Source organism: Toxotes jaculatrix, chromosome 15 (assembly GCF_017976425.1).
Source record: "Toxotes jaculatrix isolate fToxJac2 chromosome 15, fToxJac2.pri, whole genome shotgun sequence".
Lineage (NCBI taxonomy): Eukaryota > Metazoa > Chordata > Actinopteri > Toxotidae > Toxotes > Toxotes jaculatrix.
In genome coordinates, this window is record NC_054408.1 from 5401725 (window position 1) to 5413456 (window position 11732).

The 11732-nt window shown below is 40.7% G+C and overlaps 1 protein-coding gene across 2 annotated transcripts in view; it reads right to left on the minus strand.

The window, feature by feature from the left end:
* Positions 1–11587, minus strand: part of slc49a4 (solute carrier family 49 member 4) — a 42508-nt gene extending 30921 nt beyond the window's left edge. For both annotated transcript variants that reach the window (XM_041056620.1, XM_041056619.1), the window contains exons 1-2: positions 11200–11587; positions 7745–7838 (exon numbers count right to left, since the gene is read on the minus strand). In XM_041056620.1, the coding sequence (XP_040912554.1) occupies positions 7745–7838; positions 11200–11494 (389 nt within the window). In that variant the 5' untranslated portion in view covers positions 11495–11587. The remainder of the gene's footprint in view (positions 1–7744; positions 7839–11199) is intronic.
* Between the last annotated feature and the right edge of the window lie 145 nt (positions 11588–11732).

An 11732-nucleotide genomic window follows, 5' to 3' on the forward strand; every position in this document is an offset into this window, starting at 1 on the left:
ATGCAGTTCTCTCAGCTCAGCTGTCTCTGGGAGGCTGAGTCTGCATTATGGGGATCCATAATGACTTTGACAAGCTACTATCAGTAAATTTATGAAAATTTGATCCCATATGATATTTAACTTTACATTGTCCCAGACCAGATATGAGGTTTCACCTTCCAGCTGTTGTAGGGATATCGCACAAATTCAAGTTTGGAGGACTGTGACGCCTTTGAAAGTTCTTAAGACAACCTAATCATAACTTTGTGACATTTTTTGGTTTCCAAGTTTCAATTCTGTCATCGTTGTTGACTGGAAGAACTGTATTGCAGAATTGTCGGTTTTTCGGGATGTGTGGTAGCCCTGTTAACCTGTCTTTAGTGTGTGGCCTATTTAGAATACACTGTATGGGATCTACCACTGGTAAACAAAATATAATCAAACATGGCTGCAGCAGCGAGCCTCACATCAATGTATTTAATATAAACACATAAAGGCATCTAGTAATGACATAAAAATTGGATGGAAAAATGACAGGTGAAGGGATGAAAGTAAGGTGTAATTATCTCCAGGGACATAAGTAACAACCTGCCCCTGAAAGAGTCCAAGTTATAGTCTCACTTGTGCACCTTCAGACTGAGTTGTGCAAGACAGATGTACTCTGAGATGTCCCCTGATGGCACAGACCCCTCACCACCACTGCCCCCCTCCAGCACTGTCTAACTGAGACAGCCAGCCGCCAGAGACAGCACATGGCTGATTGATTGTCTGTGAGCTCAGTAAAGACACCATTCATTCAGAGCAGTATGAGACGGCTCAGCAGGGAGAAAAGGAGAACAGGAAGGAAGGAGGGAGAAAAGAGGCAGAGACACAAAACCATGATGAAGAGAGAGGTAATTCTGAGTTTTTGGTATTCTAAAATAGTTCAGATTGTAAATTTGACAGCTAAGAGTCCCTGCTGATCCTTACTCAACATAAGTGAGTGCAGACTGACAGGAGAAAACTAGATGAGTTTAATCAAGTCAACTTTAGTGATTTTAAAGATCTTGTTAATACCAAGTGGATAGTGGAAGTGAAATACCTTTGAAAATAACAACTTTAGATGTAAAGGTGTATGTCAAGGGTGAATAAGAACCCCTCCATGCTTTCTACTGAATCAGGATCGATCTGATCAAAGCATATGTAAAAAAGACATTCAAAGCCAGCTTTTGGTTCTTGTTAGTCTTCCATACTCTGTGCTATGGACACATTTTGTTTGGTGCCAAAAAGTATTGAGGTCCAACACCCTACATATAAAAAAAGAAATATCTTCAGACATAAAGCAGGTATATACTAGTCTGTTCAATCTGCAAAGTGCTTACACTCCCCTGCCCTCTAACTCTTTCTAACTTTGTTGAGGGTTAACAGATAAATGTATCATGGCAGAATACAAAGTGCTGTGGTCAGTGACAGATTGATTGGAGAATAACTTGTTCACTCTATATCTCCTTCCCACATCTCAGACCTGCCAACATCCCAGCCTACACACCAGCACCTCCTAAAATACTCTGTGATGCTTACTTTTTATTCATCCCTCTCCTTCTTTCTTTGCAGAGTTCTGTGCCTCAGTCATTATCACTCAATTAACTGCAATAGTTTTCCACTGGGTTCTATTATAGATTAGTGCACTTCCATTATACCATCTATGAAGAGGTTTACATATTAATATTCTGTTCTTAAATCATGTTTGGGATATATCATTTACATGGAAGACAGAATTACCTGGTTATTTATCTCCCTGTATACATAATTCTGCCATTATTGAGGTCTCTGATCTGGTCATCTGCTTTGGTGCAGGCGAGTCTTTGACTCCTCCATATACAGCCTCTCTGTCAGTTCTGTACCAAGTGAGTTACCTCAGTAGTTGAGGGATGAATTAGGTGTTGAGACACTGCTGCATTTACCACTGTGCTATTTTCCTCTGCATCTTATTACAAGTGTTGGAAGACCAGCAAGACAAGCGATAACTTTAATCCGCGATAACTTTAATCCTCAACATTAGTGCCTCATTGCCATCAGTGCCATCATTTTCACGTCAGCATGTCAATCATCATTACATAATTTAACTGCATTTTTTTTAACAAACCTACCACTATGTGATTTAGGTCAAAGAAGCACCTGTTTACATAGGAAAAAAAACTTACCAGAAACTTGGCTAATTACTGTGTTATGTTGTATTAGCCAAGTTTCTGGTAAGTTTTTTTTCCTATGTAAACAGTTTCAATCAGAGTAACCAAGTTCAGGTTTCTCAAAATATGTCTGAAACCATGTACAAAGAACCTACAAGTTAATTGACTTTATTAGTCTGCACAGAAATGTAGTCCATATTAAGGTGAAAATCCAGCTAATCAGGTGTGGATGAAGAAAGGAAATACAGAAAATAAGCGGTGCTGGGGCTTTCTAGTACCACAAGTAAGCACCAGTGTTCTGACTGCCTGGCATCTCTCCATGATTGAGAAGTTGTTTTGTGGTCTGTCACACTTTGTTTCCCGCTAACTACAACACTAGGTTTATCACTGTGGCTGTGGTCCATTTGGCCGGGCCGGCATGGCACTCGTAACAGCAAGAGTGGACAAGCCCACTTGAACGGAGTACAGGCATCACGATGCAGTAGGTATGACACTGAATCTCTATCAGCTGATAATGAAATAGCAGCAGGTGGCAGAGATGCTGTACTGAAGTAAAGCGATTTCGGTTTTTCACAGCTTTTAAATGCTGGAGGAGACAGTGCAGTGCCTTTTCTATTTGAATTCAGCCACAACAAGCCAAATATGTGTTGTTTAGTCTGCATTGTTTACAATGATGCTGATACACATGGTATTTTGTTTACCTGCAGCACAGGGCCATTGATTCAAGTCGGCATAGGCAACGTGTGCTGTTTTGTGCGGTGAACTGAAATGGCACGGACACCATGCCCAAGTGGCACAAACCAGCACTGTGCCTGCCGGGTTTTGGAGTGCACCCTGTGATTACAACCTCATTTAGGCCTGGGAAGGGTCCAGATACCAGACTGGTCCACCTGCTGTAGTGCATCTTGTCATTAGACACAAGGACTATTCCAAACCCAACACTCAAATCCAGTTTATCCAAACACTCATCGTCAAAACAACACAAACAATTATACAGTTCGAAACAATAACTGACCATGTCAGTCTCATGTTAAGACTGGGTATCGTTTGAATTTTTTTATACTCAAGTTTCTGTAACAAAGCCTAAATGATACTTTTATCTATATCTTAGTTTGGTACAACTTGTATAAATAAAATACAATGTTAAAATGACAAAATTATAGTCTATGTGTCTGAATAAATAAACAAACAATTGAGACATGACAGCTTTCAGCACTTCACATCTTTTGAAACTTTGCGTTACAAAGTTTAGTCAGTACTTTAAAAGTACTGAAGTACCTTGGTTCAGCTTCTATATGATCTCAGAATGGATGTGACTAAGAAAATTGCCTTTAATGTGACAGGTGATGAGGACAGATGGTGACTAACATGAGGATGATTGGTCACATGAGGCAGCAGCACAGAGGCAGGAGAAGGAAAGAAAGAAAAGGGAGCAGCTTTTTTCAACAAGAAATGATTAAGTTAATCAGTACTGATGAACCCTGTCAGACGAAATCTGATCGCGAATGAGACAAAGAAGCCAGCACTGTGGTGAAACCACCCGACTGCTCCTGGTCCGCCAGGGCTGACAGACCCAATTCTGCCATCACAAAAAGGCCAGGCTAACTCTGTCTTGAAAATGGCACCACAGCAATTGTCACAGTAATATGACAGCCTGCTGCGGGACCCACAGTGTGTTCTGATGGCCAGTCAGACAGTGTGAGTGAGTCTGAGATCTAGCTGATAGACACTTACTAATCACGCAGCTGGTCTGTATTTAAATATATGAGCGAGACAGAGAGAGAGTCTGAAAGGGCAAGAGAAAAGGGCAAATGTGTGAAAACCAAAGAGACAGAGGAAGGTAAAAAGTTGATGTCTTTGATTTGAGAGCAAGCTTAATCACAGCAAGGTCTAATCAGTGACCACTGATGCAAAAGTGCCTTTCTCTCCCTGTCTGAACTTCACAAAACAAACACACTCAACTTCTTTTTCAAACGTGACTGTAGCTGCTACACAGAAGATCCTGGTTATAAAAGAGAGGAAGTTCCACTGTTCACATGTTCATGACTGCCTTTGATTTCCTACAAAGGATCTTAAAAACTCAAAACTGAGGCGGTTTACTTCCTCGAGAGGACAGCATAAAAAGAAAAAAGTAATCACCGATCAAACATGAAACGGAGTGCGGAACAAACACAGATCTGCAGGGGGGCTGTCAGGGGACCTTCACTGTTTCTAAACCTGGATAACTGTCGCCACTTGTCTCCTGATCATGGAAGCAGGAAACTCTAATGGTGTGTCTGATCGCTCTTGCAATGCCCTTGAACTCTACACAATCAAAATTCTGGAGCCAGCTAGACTTTACTGTTTTGATAGGCCCCCCTTCGTTTTCTCTCGGGTCATCTAAATCGTCATCTAAGCCCATACAGTACTTCTGATGTGAAAAAATATCTTATTTAAGAGAGCCTGCACACACACAGCAGCACCACAGGTCACTAAACAAAGCTCTCATCTGATGCTGTTTCATCTCACACTACAGCAAAGCAAAGAGTGACACCTATTGGTGATCCAGGGAGCCACACGATTCTCTCAGCCTGTACTTCAACTGATAATCCACTATGTCATCCATGAAAACATGGCCTCAAGAGCTGTGACCTGTTACATTTAATATGCAAATTAAGCTGAACTGTGTCAGAACTAACATTTGCTGTGTGATTCGTGTTATCTTGGCTTTCACTCGGCTATCTTGTTTTCCGCTTTAAATACTGAATCTAAAGGGCTGAAGGTCGTGGCAGTGCAGGCTTGCTCCCATTATCCAATGGGAAAACAGCAGGCAGCTTTGACCCCTGCAACACACCTTAAACTCTGTGTGCATTTTTTTGTTTGAGCTCTGCAGACACAATGACCTGATATATCCCGTTGTATAACTAGATTCAGGAGGGGTGAGACATCAGTTTGTCAGTTTAAACTACTAAGAGTCTTTCCCTGAGTGTATCCAAACAAACGGAGCAAGAGGTTTCTTGTTTCTTTACAGCCCTGTTTCTATGTGATTCCACTTCCCCTTTATGGTAAAGGCCACTGGTAACTGTTAGTGCCACCCAAAAGTGTGCACACATGCTAGTATACAACACCAGGGATAAATGCATCCACCAAATGACAAGTGGAGCTGCATTAGCCTTTACTGAAATGTTGTTGAATGAGGGTCAAGAGGAACGATGAGGTAAAAGTTTCATTTTAGGGATTTTAGGGATTAGACTTTAGGTATTTTTGTGAAGACAGGTTTGCTTACAGTTTACCGGGTGTTATGAACAAATCTATGAGCTTAGAAAAAAAGTTGAATCAAGCCCAACAATTCAACAATTACAGTAGGACTAATGACAATGACCTATCGTTAACTGGAAAACTCAATTTTGAGCATCAGTTAGAAATAAGTAGTTTGTGCATTGTGGCATGATTTTGGTTTTCACAGCTTGAGCATGTACAAGTGGACTTGTAAAAGGATGGGACTCTTGATTCAAAGCTGTGAAAAGAGCCCTGACGCTATTAGTATGGGCTGTGAGAGACACACAAACACAAGATGCTACAATCACATGAAGAAGAAACAAACCCAGGATGCAAAACTTGACATTCCTTAGTAAACTGTAAATACTCATTTTCAATTTAGGCACTAACACACAGGAATCACTATTCTTCAACCTAATACACTTTACTGGAGTCTTTTTATTTTTCTTACATTTGTGCTGTATACAACATAAGCTTTTCAGTCCACTGATAACTTTCTTACTGGAGTCTCATGAAACACAGAGTGGAAGAGACTGAGGCTCAAAATTGATATGTCTTATTTTTCAAATCTTCAAATTCATGGAGTTAAAGCAATATGTGAGTCATTTTGTGGAAATACAATTTCCTCTATATATTGATATTTTATGATATACTGCCTCACTGTGGAGCCCAATAGGAATCATTAGACAGATTACTCCTCAGAAATATTCAATGAAATTAGGCACATTATAATTGAAATTACCTTCTCTGAAGTCTAGTATTTTCTAAAAGAGGAACACTGAGCTCATGAGTAAAACTGAGAATGAAACACTAAGAATAATGGGATTCTTTTTATGTTTTCCAATGATGGTCTGTCAAAGTGCTGTCTGATAAGGGAGGAAACTGGCAGCAAGGACACAAAAAAGAAGTAAAGGATCCATACAATATTGAGCTGTCCTTCAGAACCCTGTTCTCTGGCAGACAAATGCTGTCTGACTGTCCCTCTATCCACTTACAGGTCTGAACTTTGAAGAAAAAGAAACAGGACCTTGGCTCGAATCAACACAGCTAAACACAGCATAGCAACCTAAAACATCAGTGCAACATCAGTGCAACAGGCGATGGTGAACTGACGAACATCAGTGCACCACTGCCTGTTGCACTGATGTTCATCCTGGTACTTGTACTATTTGGCTCTTACAGATGCGACTGTCAATCTGTCGGTCCAACCCTGTCTCATAGAAATTACAAGTCTATACAACTAAACAGCATCTGCAAATACGTTTTGTAGCAAACGTAATTGCTGGCTGGGCTATGTTCAGAAGCAACATATTATTTAAGAGAATGTCTCACCAGTGATCAGGGTTTGCATCCAAAGTCCTGACTGTGATGATGTTAGACACTTTGGTTAAGGTTAGAGAAAACTTTTTTTTGGTTAAATGTAAATGTAAAGACCACAGTCTTTCCCTGATCTTAACCAACTGCTGTGAGTGCCTAAACATGACCATAAAGTGGCTGAAGTCAAGTTTAATAATGCTGTGTTCACTACAAGGGAATATTGTACTGCAAGATCAGACATTTTGCCAGAAAACAAATACACTGTATTTTACTGATGTGTTCAAATTCAACATATTTGCGATTTGCCAATAAAATGACAATGTGTTAACAACATCCTCGGTAGACCTATATAAAACATTATTTGGTCTCAGTTACGTTTCCTGTGCTTTTTCTGTTTAGTTGTATAGAAACATAATTGTTAGGAGACAGGATCAGTCAGTTGGCCCACCACTTCGGTCCAGACTGAAATGGCTCAACAACTGTTAGATGGACTACCATGAAATTTTGTGCAGGCTGTCATCTTTTCCTCTTGCACCACCATGGGATTAACAATAACAATTTTGAGTGAAATGTCTTTTCAGCTTCTGAATGGATTGACGTTCTTGCCCCTCTCAGGATGAACTGTTATCACTATGGTGATCCCTTGATTTTTTCTTGGAACCTTAATTTAGCTGATTCTTTGTTTTACGACCAAATGCCTAGAAAACTAACAACATTCCCACCAGCCTCAGCTGAGCTTTGTGTTTAGTGCAAAGCTGCAAATATTAGCATGCTAAAGGTCGCAGTGAAACCATAAACTTCCATAAAGTGATGTACACAGCTTGTTCTGAATTGGGTGTGGCAGCCAGTTTGAAAAAATTGCAGAATAAATCGAATTATGGACATTATGGAAGGCTTATGACTGCGCTGAAGATCACGAGTCACTCTCTGTCCACTTTCCAACACTCTTCAAAGGATCATAATCACACTTGCCCCCCCCTCTTAAACCATCTGGTACCATAATGTTTACAGAGGAGTCTTACCATCGTCTGAGAGGCTGTTCTGTCAGTGGGATGCTCCGCAGAGCTGCTCCTAGCAGCATGAAGAGGGCAGAGAGGAGGAGGGATGCCCGCAAACCTGTAAGACACAAGATATGGTCATGGAAGTAGAGAAAAAAGAAAGAAGAAAAAAATGGCAGATAGGAGATGGCACTGATGGAGTGAATGTGGAAGAGGTCACCGACTTATATTTACAATGAACTTCTTTTATTACTTCCAAAGTACAACTCCTGCTAGATTATGATTATTTTCATTTGTAATTAATCTGTTGTTTGTTTTGTCTGTAAGTATAATGAAATTGTCTGATCAGCAGTTCATGTCCCAAAGAAATTCAATTTACAATGATTAAAAAACTATTTGGTAACTAACTTAAACTAGTAACTGATTACAAAAATCCCAAAACACAACAGCAGTGAAAGAAACTGAAACTTCATGAAAGTTGTAAAATTCAGTTTTCGTTGAAACTGTTTTAGAGAGGTTTTGAATGAACTTTATGATCATTTCAGAGGATGTAGTTTGTGGTGCTGGTGAACTGTATTGAGTCATGCAAAGAGGTGCTTTTGTTATTTAGACTAACCTCATTGACGTAAATGGGCTGGACAAAGGAATAGAAACGCCTGTCAGCATAAACCAATACAATTCAACAGCATGACAAACTGCAGCCTCCAAAATGGCCATACAGATGAACAAGTTTGAATTAGACTTCTTAATATGATTAGTTTTACCCCGCTGTACCTAATAAAACTGGCAACTAAGTGTATGAGGTTAATAAAAACACTAACCATGCAAATAGGGGTTAGGAATTCCTAAGTTCCTGTTTGATATCGCTCATTACAGCAATAGTATGGACAAAGTGCCTTTTTCTGTCAATGTGGAAGTCTCTATTTTCAGTTTCACCCACATGATGTCCATGAAAGGAAACTCTCTCCACTTCCCTGTTCTTCTCTTTCCATTTGAGTTGTCATTTGCTAAAGCTTTGGCTACAATTACCATTTGTCAAACAGGTCTGGGGTGAAATCGTACTTTATCGATCCCTGATAGGAAAAACAGGTCACAACATGCCAATACGGACCTATGGTGCCCGTTAGAAATTTGTCTTGTTGCTTTCTTTAAATGAAAAAGCCGACATGTATTCAGTGTTCTGCTGCATCAAATACTGACACGTTACTACTCCCAAACTGTACTGACAGGAACTTGTCACTGAATTTCTCAAATGCCAAAATTTGATGCATTTGTTAGTCATATATGATAATAAGCTGCATATCTTTAGAATTCCAAACAATTGAGAGAATAATCTGCACATTAATGTATAATGAAAACAATCATTAGTCCCAAGCCTAATCAGAACAAAGGGCTTTTAACAGACTTTAAATGCCTTGAATATTCCTCTTTCGAAATACCTGGGGCAGCAGAAGCCTGAAAGGGTCAAGAAGACTGCACCTTAGATAAATCTACAAGGGGAAGTAAATGAGCAGTGCCTTACCCTCTCCCTTTAACCACTGTTTAGGGGCAATAAATGAGACATATAACACCCCAAACAGAAGACTTCAGTTGTGTTGGGTAGATCTCATAATGAATGTGTGTGTAACCATGCATGTCTAAAGCAGGGAATTGTCGAAAAGGGGATTTTGGTTTCGCAAGACAAAAAATACTGTATTTGCATGCACAAAAATTTAGCTGCCTAGAGAGGCAGAGGAGGCCAACTGCTGCAAGCAGGACTTACAAGCTTTACAACCTCACAGTTAAATGAGTGGCACATTTTGCTGTATCAGTGTATATGTATGTCATACCCTAAGCACATTATGACTACTCCATGAATGCATCACATATGACTTGATCTTAAGACTCTAGTCTCCCTTGGATGGCAACTACCGTGTTGTTGATCATCAACAGTTTCTGCCCTCGGGAAGGAGAACCTCCCAGAGGCAAGCCAAGCATTTTTCCCCACTGACAAGCTGAAGCAGTGCCAATGTGTGTGTGCGTGTGTGTGAGACTGGGAGTGTGCATGGACAACGATTTAGGCTTGTTGCAGCCTCTGGATGTTACACAGGTTTTTTTAAACAAGGTCACACTATGGCTTAACGCAATTTGTGAGTGCTGAATGAGCTTCCCTAATTCAATATATGACTCAGGGGCAGACTTAGCTGCAAGCTGGGTGTACGGCTGAGCAATAACTTAAGGGTCTGTTGGGAACCTACAGTTGGATTATTTTACTTTATACAGTCTTATCAGTAAAAACTTTCTACCGCTCACTGAGGGCAGCAGACATGATGTGTCAACCTAAGTTTAAACTGGGCTAACAAATCACCCATACCCCCTGATGAATCAGGATCACAAGATGAGTTACGTAATTTCTCGGCAAGATTTTGCTTTTGCTTTAACTCATCAGCATCCTGGATATTGTGATGCTGTTACTATGTTATTCCTGTTTGTTATCTGGCAGGGCAACCCAGGCAGTAACTATGTGTCAGTCAGGTGATGTGGAGGAACTGGTTTGGTGAAGGGCCTCCGACTCAGTGGCTGAAGCCAAGAGGGCTTCTTCGAGTTTCCTAGTCATCACTCAGCACGGCACTTTACAAAATGTTGGGTTGTCTTGTGAATTTGAACCATCTTGAATAAAAGCCCTTAAAAAGCTGCTTATCCCACATCAGCCGTTTTTAAACCCTCAAACGGGTCCAACTCATCTACATGGAAGGCTGGACACAGGAAAACCCGTTTGCACAGACTTGTTGACTTAAAAAGTAGTGTCGTTTGTTTTTTCTGGCAACATTTTCTAAGAAAATCACTGGCCCAAGACTAGTGCTAAATCAATAAATTGGTTAATTGACAGAAAACTGTCAATAATTCTTATAATTTTGGGAAGTTATAAGAAAGAAATTTGGAAAGTTTCTGTTTCCAGCTTCTTAAGATGGGCATTTTTCATTGTTTACAGACTTAAAATGAAAATATCTCATTCTGACATTCTGAAAAGAGGCAATGAAAACAATCATTTTCTGCAATCCTATCTTAGACTCATGAACTTTCAGACTTCAAAATCAATGTAGGCGCATTTCCCGAAGAAAAGAGCGGATATTGGTATCAGCTAAAAAAAAAAAAAAAAAAAAAAACACTGCAAACTACATTATGTGACCAAGGTGAAAATCGTTTTTATTGATTAAAAAAAAAAAACTTTGAATTTCCTATCAGGTCACAGAAGGATGTCAGTGTGTACCACCGGACATCACCACTAACCTCACCGTATCCACAGAAGCCTCCAATGTATATGATTCACGTCAAGTCAGTGCACCAAACATTTCAGTGATATGCCAGAAAGATCAACATGTCATGTGTCGATAAGCCTGCGGCTGATAACACCACCGTACGGGGGTTAAGGTCAAAACGAAGAGTCAAGCACAACAATGTTAAGATAGGACACAGTGTACCAGATCGGAACAGCTCACCTTTTTTATCCATTAACCACATAAACAGCAGCCAGGGGACGAAGCCCACTGGGCCCCAAAGTACCAGAACTGCGATGTCGGGCTTGGTGAAGCCGTAAGCGTGAATGGCCGAGTTCTGAATAGGACCCCAGAAATTCCACACCATCCCCTGCAAGAGCCCCAGGAGGGAAAACAGGGTCAGAACCAGCCATCTTCTCCTGTACACTCTGCTGTTTACTGGCGGACTGTTTCCCTCCGTGTGAGCAGGGACGAGAAGCGGTTCCCTTTCAGCTTCGGTGCTCGAAACGGCACCCATAGTCGCTGCCTGTGTGTCAGTTCAGTTTAAATTCCGGTTTAAGAGTCTGTGTTGTGCAGACAAAAGGGCGTCTCGCCGGTCGTCTGTCGACCATACAAAACAAAAACAGCCGTTAGCTACTGTTTCTGTCACTTAACTTTAGTGCGCATGCCCGAACGGAAATAGATTGGGACATGGAAACTGTCGTCGTGAGGCGGCCATTTTGGCTCCTCCGGACCATTAACTTGAGCGCGGCTGT